This window comes from Buteo buteo, chromosome 19 (genome assembly GCF_964188355.1).
Source record: "Buteo buteo chromosome 19, bButBut1.hap1.1, whole genome shotgun sequence".
Lineage (NCBI taxonomy): Eukaryota > Metazoa > Chordata > Aves > Accipitriformes > Accipitridae > Buteo > Buteo buteo.
In genome coordinates this window covers 27,178,879-27,197,712 of record NC_134189.1, presented here as the reverse complement: position 1 = coordinate 27,197,712, position 18,834 = coordinate 27,178,879, and the positions used below count along the sequence as shown (strand labels likewise).

Genomic DNA, 18,834 nt, shown 5'->3' with positions numbered 1-18,834 from the left:
AATTTTATTTTAGGTCAAGGTGTTTCAGCCTGCAGGCTTAGCAACCCAAGTCTTAGCTGTAAACTAGCACCTAAGACGGGGCACGAGAACGGACTGCCTTCATTTTCACCGTTCTAAGAGAGTACACGACGATAAAAAACGCTAGTGAGTCACCGCTTTCAGCCCGTCACTACAGGGAAGAACATTACCTGCTCTCCAGCCGCCTCACACCAGCACTAATCCCACCTACTATTACACCGCAGGGAGAAAAGGCCACGAGCGAGGCAGCCAGCGAGCCAAGGCCTTTATAAGTCAGTCACCCACCAAGCCTGGCAAGCAACTTCTGCGGCCGTAAGCCAGGCGGGAGCCGGCCCTGCCCCGTGAGTCAGCGCCCGGCCGGGCACAGCCAGCGCGGGATGCGACCTGCCCCCCCCGCCCACGCGTGGTTCGGACACCCCTCCGCCACGGCCCGAGGCCTAATTTGAGGCCGTGAAGCACCGCGGCCCGCGGGAGCAGCTCGCCCGCCTCACACGGGCCGGCGCCGGCCGTGAGGGGGGGAGAGAGGGAGAGGGAGAGGGAGAGGGAGAGCGGCGCCGGCCACGTGACGAAAATTCGAACGGCCGGCGCGAGACCCGTCCCTCCCGCAAGGGAGCATGCGCGGCCCACCCGGCCGTTGGCATGACGAGCCCGCCCATTGGGCTGCGGCGGCCACGTGATCCGGCCGCCGGCGGCTCCGCCTCCCCTTCCCCCTCCCTCAGCCGCGCTGAGGGGGGGTGGCGCATGCGCGGTGGAGGCGGCCGCGGGCACGGCGGCGGACGGCACTTCTCTCTCTCTCTCTCTCTCTCTTTTTTTTTTTTTAAAAATTTCTTCCCCGTCTTTCAGGAGGGACAAAATGGCGGCAGCAAAGCGTCTGGAGGACCCGGCCGGGGGATGGTGAGCGGTCTCCGGGCCCGGGCAGCCTGCGAGCAGACTCCGCCTCCTGCCCGCCGCAGTCTCAGCCTCAGCCCCGGCCCCGCAGCCCGGCACCGCGGGGGAGAGACAGCCGCCCGCCCCGCGGGGGTAAGTGCCGGCCAGCCTCAGGCAGGAGGACCGCAAGCCGGCGGGATGCCGAGTAGGGAGGGGAGTTCGCCCTTGGAGCCTCCCGCCTCCGTGGGGACCCGGTTTGCCGTGCCCGGGGGGACGGACGGACGGACGATGGCGTTTTGGCGAGCTGCAGTGGGGCGGGGGGAGGCCAGGAATACATCCCGTCGTGTAAAAAAGCGCAGAGCTCCTCTGTAACGTGCGTGGGGCGGGTGGGAGGGAGGAACTCCGGGTGTTAAGGGGAGGACTGCGGCTAGGCCTTGGGAAAGGAAGCAAAGCGGGACCGTGTGTGCGCGTGTTAAACCGAAAAGAGCCTACGCCGGAACAGAAGATCCTCTCAGGAAAGAAGAAGGGTGGGTCGGCTAGCAGGCGGCAGCTCTGCGCACCCCAAAATACCGCAGGGGTTTCCTGCTTCCTCCAGGCAAGTTCGGGACTGGAACGCGTCCGCAGGGCTAGGCCTGCCTGTGTCCCCCCCGCGCCGCGGAAGTCCCGCGAGGGCCGTGAGACGCCGGTGACTTCTTTTGCCGCCTGGTTTTAGGTTGGGGGCTCCAGGAGCGCAAGTTTGGTAGCCTTACGGTAGATAAGGGGGTATTGGGGAACGCAAACGTTAAATCAAGTCTTGTTCTCAAACTGCTGTGTTAACTAGGGCAGCTGTAGTTACTAGGTGGGTTTTAGGAGTTCAACAAAACATCTATATTGCAGGGTTGTTTTTAAATAAAAAGAGCTGTTTCTCAAAATACTCCCATCTCGCCCTCTTCAGAACATTTGCTACTAGAACTTCTTGACGGTTGTGATTATCAGATAGACGTGGTTTTGCGTTGCTTCCTGTTTCACAGGCTAGAAAACTCATCTAGGATTCTCTTGCTCCTCTCTTCATATATGTTAGGCTCTGTTGTCAGTATTCACGTAGAGAAATCCTGTAAACGCAGGTGGGTGCAAAGAACCTGGAGCCAAAGCCAACAGGTTTACCCCTCTTCTATTAGTGGAGAACAGGCTTTCTAGTTAATGTGCTTGTCCTGCTTCAGTGGCCGGGTTAAGAGTGGTAATTTGATCTGTGGAATCCAGTGGTGTAATTCTAGGTTTTACTAGCCTCTGAGCTCTGGCTGCTGCCAAAGACATGCAGTCTTGTCTTCCTTTGGTTGCAAATGTTTGTATACCCTTGTGGGAAACTGTACTGGGGAGCCAATATAACTTTAAAATAAGTAGCTGTATTTATTTATTATTTTTTTTTTTCAATGGGTTAGATTGAAATAGTTCCCCAGTCTGCAGAGAGTCAAGCAGGGCATGGTAGGACCTCTGCTTTCAGGATGGTGTGGATTAGGGCATTTGGAAGTGTTTATACAAAACAATCTTTTGTCACTGTACTTCCAAAAGATCCTAATAACTTGACCTTATTTGTGAAGTGTCAGACCAAAATTCATGACTTTGACATGTGATCTCTGTAAGACTGCTGTGCAGCTGGATTTACTGCTCTGTTTAAAAATACTTTGTCCGCTAAACAAGATGTTCTGTAACCATGTATTGTTCCCATTTTCGGCTCTGAAATTCAACTATTTGTGGATTATTTTTTTTTTTTTCAATCTGGCCAGGTCATAATCGCAAACCTAAGAGAGTTTTTTTGAAGAGTTTTAATTTCTCTGCTCACTTGAGACTTAAATTGCTACAAAAATACATCTTTTCTTTGGAAAGTTTTCATATTTAGTGTCAGATGATATAATTAGTAAAAAAATTTTTTAATATAAAATCTGAGTAATGTGATTGCTTGCCAGGTTTTTTGGATACAAAATATCATAGCTGCATTCATTCTTTGTTTTTGCACAGCTGATAAGTTGTACTTTAGTAAAATGGAAATCAGAACTGTTACAGACATTCATTCTCCAAAGTTGATTTCTCTTTACATTGCAGAGAACTCGCAAAATGATGATTGGCTGCTTACAGTAATTGCTTTAAAAATCCATGATATGCTTAATGTGTCCTTTGGAGGAAAAATAATACGATTTATATGTAATAGAATTTTTCAAATTTCTCATCGGTAATATTCTACTGATCTTGGTTTTTGTAGGAGAGCTTCGTCTTCATTCTTACCCAAGCTTTCTGTCCAGTTGCTTCAGTAGGTCCTCATCGGTGTTTATTTTAGGTACTATAAAGCAACTTAGTTTTCTCTTGCTGCTTACATGGGTATCCTGAGGCAAGATGGAGTGGAATATGAAATGTTTTAACCAGATCTTTTTTCCATGTTTTCAGTTTTTGCAGCCCTTCAGAGTAAGTGGTGAGCAGGTATATGGGTTATGGGACTGAAAGGAATTTCTCTAGCAGCATTGCTGCTAAAGAAAACTTACCCATAATTAAACTGCACGATTCCATAGTTGCTTAAATTTAAGATCAAATATGGCTTATCACCACAACTTTAATTGCAAGTGCTGTTGATTGTTGCTGCCACAACAGCTGTTAGAAACACACTTTATTTTCAACTCTCATTCCAGTTTTGACCTACTTCTATATTAACTCTGGTTCCCATTATTTGTTCCAAGTAATAAAAATGGAAGATGACTGTTGCTTAGAAGTGAATTTCTGTGCGATTGATTCTATGCTTTTTCTTTTTTTTTCCCCCACACAGGTGTGGAAAAATGGCAAAGAGAATTGCAGAGAAGGAACTGACTGACAGAAACTGGGATCAGGAGGATGAAGCTGAAGAGGTAAGATACACATTAGATCCTGCCCCCATCCCACCCCTGCAGGCAGTAGGGTAGTTATTTACATGTGCTATTTATCTTGTGGGTGAAATCTACAGTAAAATTGGTTAAAAGTGTAGCAATTAAAGATAATTTTTTTATAAGTGATTTCTTTTCTTTTTATAAAGCGTCTAATATATGCAGACCATATGGCAAAGCAGCTTTTAACAGTTAAAATGACATCAGCAGCTCAGGGGAAAGGAACTTTACGTTTCTAAAGGGAATCCCAGGCTTGTTAAAATGCATAATGCTTTTGAACTCTTCAAATGTGTGATTGGTGTTTATTGAGTTCAAAAGAAAAGTGGTTTTGATTTCTTGAGATGTTTTCTTCATGTCTTGTCTTTTTTTTTAAAGGTCAGTAATAGTTAATTTCAGAAATACGATAATTTGGAGCACTTAGCCGAATGTCCCTACACAGCCAGAGGAATTAAGCAAACAGTCAAATGATATGTTTCATCTGATTGTAAAAAGATATTTTCACATTTAGCGTCTCGTACTTGCTTATGGCTCATATATTATCTCTAAACAAACTGTGATAGCTTCTGTACTACTAAAACTATTAAATGTTTAGGCCTATAAAATGCGAGAAGGAAAACTGACAGTACACTTCCAGAAATTTGAATATAAGAAAACTTATTTTCTTCACTTATTACAGGGTAGTAATTAGTCATTAGCTGCCTTTGCTAATACTTGAACTACAGCAGACTGCAGAAGGTTGACTTACAGCATACATCTTAATATACCTTCTCCAAACTGAAAATTGTTTGTAACAGTGCAATACTGACAGATTACCTTCAGCAAAGGCATCTCATGTCTTTGTTTAAAAAACAAAAATTAAAAAAAATCCTGAATTATTGTTGTAGCAAAATTGAGATTGCATGAAGGCAAATGTAATGCAGAACAATAAAGACAGGAGGTTTGAAAGTATCAACTAATATCCAAGTAGCTGGCAAGCTAATCACAGTACTATATTTTTTTTTATGTCTTCCCTTACTTGTTAGGGAGCAGTGTTATTTACATTTGTGTTCAAAAACTGATCTCAGCCATCTCTTCAGATGTGATGATTTTATGCCTTTCAAGAATTTCATTAATGAGTCTATAACTTCCTCTTGAAGGTGGGAACATTCTCAGTAGCCAGTGAAGAAGTCCTGAAGAACAGAGCTATTAAAAAAGCAAAGCGCCGAAACATTGGATCAGAGGTAATGTAATCACTGAGCATTAGTCTTGTAGTTTGAGTCAGCTGCAAAATACGACATCCGTGCTCAGGTTTTTACTTATTTCGGCTTGTAATAATACTGTATAAAGCTATCGTGTAGAATGTATATGCAGCTAGTCAGATCATACATGCAAATTAATTTTCGCTTACTGTTCCGTAGCAAGAGTAAGGCTAGAATGAAAAATGGGTAATGCTAGTACTGACTGGGTGAAGAGAGATGTGTAATTTTGAAGTATAAATGCAAAGTGTTTCAGACACGATGTCATCTACAGATGTAAAACGGCATTCGAACTGCTCCAGTTTCATTTTTTGCAGAGATGGAAGCCTGGAAATCAAAAGTTATTAGTTACCCATACTGGAGGGCTGGGGGATGTTTCAGAGGCTAAATAAGTAAAAGCCAAAATACTAAGCTGTTCTGAGAATGAAAAACATGTCTTTTGTTAAGAATGCTGCTACTTCCCCCCACCCCCGCTGTGAAGAGCTTTAGTGCCACCTACTCTTTGCAATAACAAATTGAAAATTGAAAGGAAGTTGGCCTTTTTGACGGGTTTAGTCCCTGTGAAAGTATTAACCCAGTCCAACCAAACTGCAGTCCTTTCAAAAATGCCTGACAGATGCTTTGTCATATATATCTTTCTGTGAAACATTCTTTCAACAGGGCATGTGCCGTGTTTGAAATAGAACAGAAACTTTACCTATCACTCAAATTGCTTTTGGAGTGAATGGGACTAGGCATAATTAGGGGCTAGATAGTTTTCTCTTGTGCTTTTGATTTTCCTTCTGCTGTCCAAGCAATGTAAATGAGGAAGCTGTCCTATCCCCCTTTGGCGTATAGTAGTTTTAACCACAGATGTGGTAGAGAATGCAGTTAACTAAAGGATTGTACTGGGAAGAGGTGATGCAAGAAATAAACCACAACTTGAACAGGAGGGATTCGGGGGCAAATGGAATGGGAAAACCAGAACTGACTGAAAAGGGGGACCAGGTGATTGTAGCAGAAATTGTCAGGAGGCTAGGAGTCAGCTGTTAGAGATCAAAGCTGGAAGAAGAGCTAGGATAGGCTGGGCAAAGTCCAAAAAGCAGAACTGATGGCAGGACACCTGAGGCTGCATAAGAAACCAGTGAAATATTTACAAAAAGGTAAACTTGAAATTTACTGATGTTCCTAAATGGAGCGAGCAGAATGCTGCAAAGAAAAAGACTGCAGTTCAACTTGCATGTCCAGAGGGGGAGGTAGGTAGGATTGATCAAAGAGAGACAGAATAAAAATAGCTACCCAGAAATGAGAAACAGAGGACTGCACTGGAAAAGGTAAAGCACAAAGGGAAACAAAAAGAGCCTATACCCACAAGGCCAGATACTGGAATAGAACCTAAAATTGGTAAGTTTTGCTATTTCTTCAGTGGCAAAAGTAGATGAAACTCAGAAGCAATTCTCCATTTCCTCTGATGGCTTTCCAGAGACACTGAAAGTCTACTTCCAGTAATAAATGCTCATTACCTCAAAAGATGGTATATGTAGTACCTAAAAGTGGCACTGCTTATTTGTGTGTTAATCACACTATATCTTTTAAGAACATGTAAGAAACCATACCATAAAGTTATATGGTTGTAAAGATAGTGTTCAGAACTAGGGAATTGTTGTGGTTTAACCCCAGCCAGCAACTAAGCACCACTCAGCCACTTGCTCACTCCTCCCCGCTTCCAGTGGGATGGGGAGGAGAATTGAAAAAAAAAAAGAAAAAAAAAAAAAAAAGATGAAAAGCAATGTAACAAAAAAAAAGAGATGCACACCAAGAAAAGACAAGTGATGCACACTGCAGTTGCTTATCACCCGCTGACCGATGCCCGAGCAGCGATCCACCCCTCCTGGCCAACTTCCCCCAGTTTATATACTGAGCATGATGTTCTGTGGTGTGGAATATCCCTTTGGCTAGTTCGGGTCAGCTGTCCTGGCCGTGCTCCCTCCCAGCTTCTTGTACACCTGCTTGCTGGCAGAGCATGGGAACCTGAAAAACCCTTAACTTAAGATAAGCACTACTTAGCACCAACTAAAACATCAGTGTGTTACTAATGTTATTCTCACACTAAATCCAAAACACACTGTACCAGCCACTAAGAAGAAAATTAACCCAGCCGAAACCAGGACAGTAAGGAAAAGGCTGCAGAAAGCATACATATTATGTTATCAAGTACAGTCTATCTTTGCTTCTTCCATCAATCACATTGGAATATTTTGGGTAAATCACTTAAACGTTACATAGGTGACTACAAAGTATGCTGTTTTGATGAGTGGCTTGAAGTGTTGGACTCTTAATTGCGGTTGTAAATGCTAAAAGTTGCTGAAAATAAGCCTGCAATTATATATTGCTATGTAATTAGTTAAAGAAAACAAGATGCTATGAATGTCTAAATAGGTAGTCAAACACATCCGCTGCTCTGAACAAGTTTTATGTATCCACTTCCTAGATCTAGTTTATTTTCATACCAAACATCCGAGTCCTTTAAAAATAGTAGCAATATGTGTCATAAGGAAGCTATTAACTTGGTTTACATAGCTGACTTAATAATGTATGAAATGACACACTGAACCAGGGTAAAACAAATGGAATATTAAGTGGGGATAGGATTTTTGTGGATAAGATGTATGTAACTGGTTGTCTTTTTTTTTTTTTCCCTCCCCCTCCCCCCCCCCGCCCCTCTTCTTTCCCCAGTCTGAAAGTGGAGGAGCTTTTAAAGGGTTTAAAGGCTTTATATTGCCTTCTGGAAAAGGAGGAGGTGGCTTCAGCGGATTTGGTAATGGTGCAGGAATAAAGCCTTTAGAAGGGCTGTCTAATGGAAGCAGTAGTGTCTCTAGCACTCCTCCTTTCAGCAGTTTAAAGACCACCTCTGAAACACAATCAGCATTTGGTAAGTTTTAAATAAGCATACATATTTATCAACAAATTCAGCCATAAAATCTGTAGGGTTATTTTAATAGTGAAAAAACAAATTCAGAAAACCCTCTAGTTCTGTTTTAAGGTTTTGAGACTTTATTCCTCTTTGTAAGATTTCTTAAAAGGGTTTTAGACCGCTGGAGGGACAACTTATCAAATGCATGCAGTTTTAAGAGGTGGAAACTAAATTCATATTTGATCTAATACTGGAGTTAAAAGCTTTATAGGCACAAATGGGAGTGGAAGACATTGGCATAAGACACTCTGAATAGTATAAAACAGCTGATAACAGTTCCAGTTAAATAATTGTCCCAATTCTCTGAATTTAATTAAAAAAAATAAAGGCAGCTAACAGAAACTGTCCATTTAGTAGGACTGCAACTTCTTTGTGTGATTTTTTTTTTTCTTTTTTCAAGGTCTTGTTTCTGTATTTTTTGCAGGTTTTGGTAACTATATGCCACATAGCTACAGGCTTAACTTTTTTTCCCTGTACATCTTGTATCGCAAACAGTCTTACTAGGATTTTATCTGTTACATTTATACCTGCATTTTAAGACACTTGAAATATTTTGGCAAGTCTAACTCTAGTCTCATGCTTTGGTAGTCCCTGAAGAATACTAGTTCTATCCCTTTGTGTTAGAGATGCAGAAATGTTAACCATGCCACAGTGTTTGAGTCGGCATGCCACAGAATAGAAATGGTGGAGTTTGAAGTTTAGAGTAACTTAGATTCAGTGATCTTAACTAAATTAGGAGAAATGTAAATATTTAATGATGATTTTCTTAATTTGCTTATTATAGTTTTTATACAGAAACCACTCAAAAATGTGCAAAATCATGGCCTAGTGCATGCAGAGTTTTTTTAAAGCACAAGTAGCAAGAGATAACTGAATATCTTGTTTTAATAACTGTTATAGCTTGGTAATGCTTGAATTAAGATTTGGGGGGTTTAGGTGAAATAAAAAACTTTCTAGTCTTAATGTTATTCTGTACAAGATTTCTTTAGACTTTTTTTATACAACTGTGTGGTCCATCTACTTTGCCTGTCCCTGATCTAACTTTTCTAAACTTAGTAAGCTTAGGTCTCTGCTTACAGCATTGCCTGTTTACTTGTACCACACTATGGTTCACAGTGTTGTGATCCGAGAGAAGGTACATAACTGAGCAAGAATAAGTGATTTCATAAAGAAATATGGAGAACGTTAGTTAGGCTTTTATGAGAACTCTGCTTTCTGGGAAGAAAAATGTTCTAAACCTTGTTTTTCTTCTAATAGGATCCACAATGTCAAATGGTCCTACTACTACTGCATTTACTGAGAAAAAGGCTGCAAGCCCAAAAGCTAATGGTGGCAGTCAACCGTCCTCATCTGGCTATGCTCAGAGTAAAGTTTGTAGCTCTAGTGTTTACCACAAACAGTTAGCAGCTTTAAACTGTTCTGTGCGTGACTGGATAGTTAAGCATGTAAACACAAACCCACTGTGTGACCTGACACCAATCTTCAGAGACTATGAGAAGTATTTAGCAAATATTGAACAGCAACACGGAAGCAGTAGTGATAGTGGCTCGGAAAACGAAAGCAACAAGACACCTGGCTCTCAGTCAGTTTCTACATTTGGGAATTCAAAGCTACAGCAAGGATCAACATTTTTGTTTAACAACAACAAAACTGAGGATACCTCGGACAAAAAACCTGAAGCTGCATCAGAAAAAAAAGATCCATCGTTAGGAGCTACGTCAACTGTCTCATTTAATTTTGGCAAGAGTGTCGACAGTTCTGTTTTGGGTTCCCTTGGTTCAGGAACGCTTAGTAGTTTCTCATTTTCTCCTGGAAATTCAGGTTTGTTTGGAAAAGACGCAAACCAGGCTAAGTCTGTCACTGCAGTATCCACCAATGCATTGGAAGCTCAGACAGAAAGTGGAAATAGTGATGATAAAGGTAAATTCTATTTTAAATTATTATTTTAATGGTAAGCTGTGAATGTTACTTAAGAATACTGCAAAGATGAAGTAATACTAAGTTGAACTAGATCATAATTGTGCTTGAATTTGGAAGTGCAAAACTGTACCACTTCCCTGGAAATACCTGGTTTGCCTACTGTTTTAAGTAACACTAAAAGTATATGCTTATCAAAACCAATGTATTTGTGTCAGATTTATACTTTCTGTAATAGAATATAATTCTCCAGCTGAATACAAGACTTGAAACAATGAAATTTAAAGCAACTGCTGTGTTCATCTTTGAGCCTGCAGGACATTTCAGTCCAGCTGCTTTTCCCAATGGGTTTATCAAGGGATACAAAATGTGTAAGATGCAGAACAATTTCATACATCTTGTGTAATAGACTGTAAGGCCAATAAAGTTACATACTACCTGACAGTTTTATTCTGCTATTTACTGAAGCTGAATACAGTAAGTTGTTAGAAATCCTAGCAGTTGAGGGACCAGAAAGGCATAATCCTGCCACTGTCTCTTGGCTGTCATTCCTGCCACTAATTCCCTTCCCCGAAATCAAACCTGGCTGCTGAAGTATTTATTATGCTTTACTTGTACCCATTTGTGGAGACTCTTCTTTGAATTGTTATAACATTTTTTTCCCCCTACAGAGGGTTTTGACTTCAAGTTAGACTTGTTAAGCTTTATATTTTGGAGGTTTGGTTGATGGGTGGGGGTTGGGTATTTTCATCCCATTTAAACTGAAGATGAGCATAAAGTTGCTTAAGGGGTGTGGCTGAACAAAAAGAAAGTAAGACTTTTTTCTGTAGCTGAAGCTGCTTCAGAGCCCACATTGACTTAAACATGTATTGGCAATCATTGACAGGCCACACATGTATATGTCAAACATAGCATGCATAAGCTAGTTCTACTACAATGCCAAAACTACCTTCCAGATTATATACTCATTACATATTAAAACTTTGTATTTAAAGGAGGGGAAGAGGAGGAGGAAGAGCCACCAAAAGTCATTGTTAATGAAATAAAAGAGGATGATGCTTTCTACTCAAAGAAGTAAGTGACTTTAACTTGGAATAGTGAATAGAATTATAACTTGGAGAATAAAATTCATACCTGCATATTGCTGTTCTTCATCACTGCAGTGCATAATTAATGATGTATATGTTCTTGGACTTCATAGTTAATACAGCTTGTTAGGAAGCCATATTGAATATGAAGTTCCACTCATAAAATACAGAACAAAAATGTGTAAGATCTTACTAAAATTCTTGTGTATCTTGGACACAACACTAACAGCTAGTTTGCGTTCTACTTCCGATCAGTTTTTTTACAAATGAAGATGATGTTTCTGTCTAGGGCTTGTAGCACAGAAATAACATACTGTACTTCTGAAAAATCAGTTAGGTGCTCAGCTATTTGCATAGTCTAAAATAAGACTCTTCAGTTGGAAAATGCTGATTATTGTATGAAAGAGTGAACAAGTTGTATTTTGAAGTTCAAAATGAGACTAGCTCTACTAGAAGCAGTTTTTCAAAGCATGTTCAGTAGTCCAAGTAATTGCATATCTGCTCAACACTTGGCACAGAATTTGTCCTTCTGCAAAAAGTAATTTGCTTTATCTGAGAGAAGGTCCATGCTAATTTATGAAGAATGGCATTAGGTTTATTAGAGCTTTGCTTAAAAAATGTTTTTAAATTTTACATAAAAGTCCTATTATAACTTTAGAATGATACAGCAAGTTCTTATGGTTTTGTAATTAGTGTTTTTAAACAGTAGCTTACAGTTATTACTCCTTATAGACCCTGAGTACAGGTTACTGTGCATTTTACTTTTCCCTGAAAGAAATGACATTTGTTATTTCAATACTGAAGGAAAGAATTAACTTTTTTGTTCTGAACTGGATGTACTATCTGTTAGCACATGGACCAAGGTCAAGAAGAAGAAAGATTTATGCTACTCGCATCATGTTAACTCCTGATTATTGTTAAACTGTTGGCTTACTGTGAGTCAGAGGTATACATATATATGTGTGTTTGTGTGTATTTGGGAGATATCTTTGATATCTTTGTTTTTAATCTCTGCACAACTGCACAAACGAGGCTTTTTTTTTTGCACAGGTGCAAACTGTTCTACAAAAAGGATAATGAATTTAAAGAAAAAGGTGTAGGAACATTACACTTAAAACCCGCAGGAAATGAAAAAACTCAACTCCTGGTCCGAGCAGATACTAATTTAGGTAAGTAAATTTCTTCTAGTAGCAAGTCCTGATGTGAAATTCCCTGCTGAGCACTAGGATTTTTTTTTGTTACACAGCATAACAGACCCGATTAGTGAAAACCTTTCTACTGTTTTTTCAATAAATTCAAGTATTGAACAAGCAATAGGATGCCTCTAATGAGCATTACAAAATAGTGCACATGAAGCAGTGCAAGGAAATAAAAAGTTGTGGTGTATGTTTGGGTATTCATTCCCCCTCACCCCTTTTTTTAATTTGAAGTGTGGCTTAAGATCCACAGTGAAGTATACATGTATCAGGTGTGATGAATGAAGAGGAACAAATTTTGTGCTAAAATGCAGGCCAACTGCCATTTCTCTGCAATTCATCCTGAATACGTAAATAGTTGGCCATGTAGGCAGACATCCCTTGTACTTGGGGGTAAAGGGGATCATTCTGTAGATCAGGCACGCAGGATTTTGCTGTATGCATTGCTCTTAAAATGCATGCTGAAGTCCAACTGTTGAATGGTGTTTTAGCTAACTTCAGTTGGATCACAAATGGTGGGTTGACTACAGAATTAGAGTAACCTGTAGTGTGATAGTTCCCTCAGAATATCTTGAGATGAATGATAACACATACAGCTAATTAAAGAGAAAAAAACCCAACCATTTCTTTGCTTTTAAGAAATTAAGGGGAATTGATGTATTGAAGTTCTTAAGGTGTAATATTCTGGCTGAAGAGTGTTTACATGCTCAAACTGTGCAAATCAATGTTTCGATACTCATTGTTGAGAAACTTTGCTATGCTTCAGTACCCAATTTCAAGAAACTTGCATGTGGGGTTCACATGCACTTGACAACTTCCATAAAACAGGGTAAATATTGTGCTTATAGAAGACCTGAGAACTAAAGCCATGCTGCACTGTAGGCTATTGGTAAATCTCACCTCGCTTTCAGTTTATAATGCACTCTAGTGAGTGTATATGAAGTCTCTGCACGCCCATTAGGGGCAGTTTTCAAATACCCGGTGAGATTGCAACTCCTGTGTTAGTCACTTCTAAATCATCAACTTCTTTCAGTGGAGACAAGGTTTGCCAGATAAAGGGCAGTTCTTAGCAATAAAACTGAAGGCAGATGTATGGCAGAGTTGGCAGTGCTTTCAGCATTTCCTTGGGGATTTGAATGTGTTAAATAGAGTAGATGAAAACTTGATTTCTCCAAGTTACCTAGTCTTTAACACAAGTCTTGATTTTCACTCAGCTGATGCTAATTTTCATGATGTTGATTTACATTCCCTCTACCTTCATCTGAGGTGAGGTATTAGGAAATCTTTCCTTTTTCTTCAGCTCGTACACTAAGACATTTCGGCTTGGTGTTTCCAAGCATTGCTTTCTAGAAGCTGCTGCAGTCATAATGATGCACACTTTCCTTTTTGCTATCTTCACACAGTGCTATAATCCTTTCCTAAAATCTCACTGTGTTGAAAAACTGAACTGGAAAGGAAGGCGAAGACTGACTTTTCCCTAAATACTACTACCGTGTTCTGAACTATTTACCAGGTTTACAAAATGTGTGCATCTTCTGTGGAAGCAGATTTGAGTTTGTTTGCAACTGTTTTAATAGACCACTAATACTGAAGCTCTCAAACTCACTACATAATTTAACAAGTTGACATAGAGCTGCTGTTCGTAACCTGGTGGTAGACCACATCAGATGTGTTGTATGATGTGAGGATACAAAGTACTTATTCTACCATAGTTTGTCCAATTTTAGATTAACATGTCTGTATGTGTGTTAAAGCTAACTTTTTGCTTCTGCTTATGAACTGTGCTTAATGGTCAGAATGAGTAACTTGCATAAGCATAAACTAAGCACTCTGATGGGATTCCTCATTTGCTGCTTCTCCCTTGTCCCCTTCCCTTTTTCCTGCGTGTCCCTACTATCATTTGATATTCTTTAGACTCCTCCCTTTAAAAAAGGAGGACACAGTCTTTCCAGAGATTGCCTTGTTCCTAATGAGGAAAGAAATCTGTGACAACAGTGGCCACGGGCAGATGCTTAGGGAAGAATAAGACAAGTACATATGACATTTGTGAATTGCCTTCCTTCCGAATACAAACTTAAATCCCTATTTAGTAAATATACTAACAAACATCTGTATTGCAGTAAAAGCTGAAAAATTGCTAATTGTAATTTTTTTTCCTCCTCGTATGCAGGAAACATACTGTTGAATGTTCTAATTCCACCTAAGATGCCATGTACAAGAACCGGAAAAAACAATGTTCTTATAGTTTGTGTTCCTAATCCACCGATTGATGAGAAGAATCCAGCTGTTCCTGTCACTATGTTAATAAGGGTGAAAACAAGTGAGGATGCAGATGAGTTGCACAAAATCTTACTGGAGAAAAAGGAGGCCTAAATAAGTTGCAGTCATTGATTTGAGGAATTATTGCCAAACTGCTGCTGCTCTTTTTTTCTTCCATAACTTCACTTGAACACTTAACTCTTTATTCTGATATTAAGAACTGTTACAGGAATTCTGGAAAAATTCTGTGAGGAAAAGCTAAACTAGCTAATAAAAGCTTTAATAGAACACAAGTCTTGGACTGTGCTCCCTCATTTTTCAGTATCTAAATGCAGGACCTCTTCTGGATAAAGCACATTGATTTAAATTAAAGCGTATGTTTTTAACACCGATTGAGTTGACTGAATGGACTGAAATCAGTACAAAAATATGGTACCAGAGCTTCCTCACAGACTGCGGTGCAATGCAACAACCTCCTGTTTTGAGAAGGGAGGATGTTGAAGTTTAACTGTTGAAACTGTTTCTGGACTCCAGATTTTTTATTTTAATTGGTCTGTCATATTCTGGTGAGACTTAATTTTTCAAACTTGGTGACATCAGTGCACCCCAAGAATGACAGTGTGTATATTATACTGTGTTTTAATTCTTACAGACTTGTGTGCTTTTGGGACTCGGAGACAGCATCTCCAGATATTTAAAAGAAAATTTGCTTGCGTAGTCTTGTTGACAGTAGTGTTTCTTAGAGAAGAACTGTCAGTTCTGTTCTTACTGTAGCAACAAGCTAATGATGTGCAATAGTACAAGCAGACAACTGGAAGACTGTTCATCTTGGACCACAACCACAGCTGGCGTTTGCTGACTTCTGACAAGTCAGAGGCAAAGGGTTGCAGTTGCACTTCCATTAACAGTCCCTCCGAGGTATTCTTCCCTAGTCCCTTGGGCTAAAACTGAAACCCAGCAGAGGCAGAGGTGTAAATGGTGTTGTACTCGTCTTGCTTCTAGTACTTTTCTGAAGATTCTCTTTTCACAAACAAATTTCAGGATTTTTATAGATCTTTGTATTGCCTCTGGCCATTACCAGGAAATACATGCATAAATGTGTATCAGTAATTATTTTTCCCATGTGCTAAAACTACAGTGCTTTACTGCATTACATTAAGCAGTAGTTTGCAGCTTTAGGGACAAGCTTTCTGTTGCAAGTAGGGAGCACTGGGTTAACTTACAACTTAGTTTTCAGCTGTGTTAAAATGAACTGTGTGGCAATAATTTGTGGATCAGAACATCACCCTGTTCTCAGTTTCCATCTCAAATTTATCAGACTGTGTTTAGTTATTTAATCCTTTTTCAGATCTTGTTTGCTGGAAACTCCTTCCGTAATAGTTGTTTTTCTGCTTCACTTTCAGCTCTGGGAACTACCCAAGAGCTAGATGTTACTATTAGACTTGAACTGCTCTTGGATCTGTCACACTGACCAGCTCCAGGGAGATGGAAGAAGCATGCCAACCTCTGGCTAATGCAGCACAGAGGAAAAAATCCTATTCTTTAAAAATGCAGCATGATGCAATTCTCACAGGGGGCCTGGAAATCCACAGTAGTGGCATCCTGTGGGTGGGGAAAATGGAGTAGCACCATTTGATTAGATGCAGCACATCTTACCTGCTCCCCACTGCTTGCAGGGATGGGGCTGGGGAGGATGGGGGCAAATGCCTGCCTTTAGTCCTAAATCACTGTACAATCCAGGTTATGGCCTTTTTTTCCCCCTCTTAACTAAAAGGAGGAAAAACTTTATAGGATTTATAGCCCTCTTGACCAAAGTTCAAAAACAAAGGCCTTCGCTTACATTTCAGCTACACTGAGGTCACAGGAATTGCATTTTTGACACTCAAGTGTAAAGGGAGCTCAGATTATATTTCAAATAATATTTGAAATATAAAGTGGTGCCTTCTTTTTTTTTTTCATCTGGCTCAGTACTTAAAAGTAAGTGACATTACTTTCCTCAAAATAATGTGCTTTTTAAAAAAAAGTCTTGCTGATACCTAAATTGGAGGCCAAAAGCTGAAGGCATGCATATTAATTGCGTATGAATGAAAAGCAGAACATTGCCTGAAAAGTTTATTACAGGCTCAGGTTTTAACATCCAAGGGCTCAGTTAATTTTGCATTTGTCTTCTGACTGTAGTGTCTTAAACATGTCGCCATGCAGAAAGGTTTTGAGGCTGGAGCGCTGGGTGTGGTAAGCAATTTATTATGCATCCCACTTGAAGAGCAGCTCCGTACAGATTTATTGGTGGTCTCAGGTTTCTGTTTGGTTTACTTCCGAAAGCTCACGGCTATGTAACCGTTTCTTCATCCACTGAAGTGCGGACCAACTAACTTGAACAAGTGAGAGACAAACAACATCCCGTGCATCCTTCTGATTTGCCTCTGAAGTGAGGCAGTCTTGGGGTTTTGCACACACGTATTTGGCCCAATTCTGAAGCTGGCAAACTGAATAATGGCTAGTGCATCTCTGTCATGTTTTCAGGGGTGGACATTCTGAGGGTGAGCACAGAGTGTAAGGAAAAATAAGTAGAAGAGCAATAAATTGGGTTGGAAAAATTAAACTTTACAATATCCATGGTAACAAGTAATACCTTCTATTAGCTGTGGTAAAGACTATTTGAGATGAGACACCTTAATTCTTTAGCGATGTACGTATTTATCAGTAAAGCTAGGAGAAGGTATATAATTTGAATCTTGTGTTAATTAGTACATCAAATATATGCATAAACATAAGATTTTAAACATTTTACACTGGGAAAGTTGCCACTAAAAGAATAGGGAAGAATTTTACTGCAAATTAAGAGATTTTAATTGATATCATTGATAGTGACCCTGCAATTATCTGGACTATGAAGCAGGAAAAGGAAGCTGTGCACTTTTCACTTGGTGTTCAGTTATAAAGCACAACCCTTCTCTAGTACTGTTATAAAAACAAATTTTTGATAATGCTTCAGTTTCTAGATAAGAAATAGTAAAGTACATAAATACTGTAAAAAGCCAGAGATTATTACATAGAAATAAAGGCCTAAAATGAGTTAAAAGCAAAAGTTAGTGGAGAACATAGAAATCAATATACTAATGCCTTTGTTACAAAGTGGTACATGCTATTCAAGGAAGGAATTTTGATCAGAATTCCAACTTAGTGAGGCATTCCTGTATCTTGGTAGATACTTAATATGTTTTAACAGCTGGATATCAGATATCTGATATTAAAGATGCAAGTTTCCTCCCTAATTTGAGTTAATGCTTTCACTGTTTCAGCTGTACATAGGTGTTGGAGTGTCTTAATGGATCATGCATTCTTCCTTCTGCTGTGATTTTGAAGTTTTGGCTGCGTAGAAATCTTTCCTTTCCCTCTCACCTCCCCAAAATAGAAAATCAAGATGTCTGCTGCTTTTAATTATCAGAATCATCTGTAAGGGAGATTATTACAGTTGGTTTGAATTTTATTTTGAAATATTAAATGGCTATATGCAGGGGGTTTTTTTGTAATGTACTTACAATTATCTATTTGGGAGCACACCAGGTGTTCCTATAATGCCTTTTGGTTGATGGATGTGAAAACGTAAATGAAATTTACAGTTCAAATGAACATGTAGAACGTAAACCAATTAGGAGGTACGCTTTACTGTTAAGAACTTCCATTCAGCTCCCTTTGCAGCACTGTAACATTTAAAATGTCCTTAAAGACTTTCTTTCCGATGCCTTAACTTATTTGCATTTGCTAAAATTTTGTAGCTGGTGCCTGTGTGCAGAAATTAACTCACATTAAACAATTTAAAGTGGCATGAGCTAGCATAAATCCAATGAAAATGCTGAATGTGACAATTTGTTAATTGTTAATAGATTTCAAACTGCTCTGAATTTTTCAGTGGATACTTAAGTTTCACATAACTTGTCATGTAACAATGTTTTCATTAGTTCTAATACATTGAGGAAGTGTACAAAAATCCATGGAAAATGTGAATAAATGAATGGGAGATTGTCTCGTGTGTATCCCTTTCACTTTGACTGTATAACACTGTATTAATAAAATGAACTTTACAATCAAGTTGCTTCCAGGTGAGCTCCTGCCTAGAAAATCCTGCGCCCAGCCTTACTGCTGCTAAAAGCAGCAATGTCTTCCCCTGCCCCTTCCTCAGGCCGGCTTTCAAACCTGTCACATCACTAAGAGCCAGTTCAGCAAAAATGCTTTCTTCTTCAAGGTCAGTGAGCTGAACGAGCTCGGAGGCAGGAGCCAGGGCTGCCTTTGGCCAGAGAGAGAAAAACTAGTTCTTGCATGCTAAGAGAATGACTGTAGAGATCAACCTCTAAAAATCCTTCCACTTGCAATATTAAAAAGATTTAAGAGCAAAAGCAATCTGTGTTTGCCTGA

The 18,834-nt window shown here is 39.9% G+C and overlaps 2 protein-coding genes across 4 annotated transcripts in view; one reads left to right on the top strand and one right to left on the bottom strand.

Annotated features, from left to right (window-relative positions):
• The first annotated feature begins 730 nt into the window (after positions 1 to 730).
• On the top strand, positions 731 to 18,510 carry NUP50 (nucleoporin 50). Of its 3 annotated transcripts, XR_012653643.1 has the most exons (9): positions 731 to 1,038; positions 3,677 to 3,755; positions 4,907 to 4,990; positions 7,721 to 7,916; positions 9,216 to 9,878; positions 10,871 to 10,949; positions 12,014 to 12,132; positions 13,563 to 13,683; positions 14,330 to 14,466. XR_012653643.1 is itself a non-coding variant. In XM_075051815.1 (8 exons), exons 2-8 carry the CDS (start codon positions 3,687 to 3,689, stop codon positions 14,530 to 14,532), a joined length of 1,413 nt encoding a protein of 470 aa, XP_074907916.1. In that variant the 5' UTR covers positions 737 to 1,038; positions 3,677 to 3,686; the 3' UTR covers positions 14,533 to 18,510. The 3 variants fall into 3 exon arrangements, 2 of the variants coding, with proteins under 2 accessions (XP_074907916.1, XP_074907917.1); XM_075051815.1 differs by lacking the exon at positions 13,563 to 13,683 and having other exon boundaries at positions 737 to 1,038; positions 14,330 to 18,510; XM_075051816.1 differs by lacking the exons at positions 731 to 1,038; positions 13,563 to 13,683 and adding an exon at positions 3,178 to 3,196 and having other exon boundaries at positions 14,330 to 18,510.
• Positions 5,256 to 18,834, bottom strand: part of KIAA0930 (KIAA0930 ortholog) — a 94,349-nt gene continuing 80,770 nt past the window's right edge. The window contains exon 10 of the mRNA XM_075051820.1: positions 5,256 to 5,332. Within this exon, the coding sequence (XP_074907921.1) occupies positions 5,310 to 5,332 (23 nt within the window). The 3' untranslated portion in view covers positions 5,256 to 5,309. The remainder of the gene's footprint in view (positions 5,333 to 18,834) is intronic.

Bases quoted from the DNA above. Each gene is read 5' to 3' on its own strand.
- NUP50 (XM_075051815.1), top strand. From the start codon at position 3,687: ATGGCAAAGAGAATTGCAGAGAAGGAACTGACTGACAGAAACTGGGAT. The intron at 4,991-7,720 runs GTAATGTAATCA...TTCTTTCCCCAG, and splicing joins GCCGAAACATTGGATCAGAG to TCTGAAAGTGGAGGAGCTTT. The intron at 10,950-12,013 runs GTAAGTGACTTT...TTTTTTGCACAG, and splicing joins GATGCTTTCTACTCAAAGAA to GTGCAAACTGTTCTACAAAA.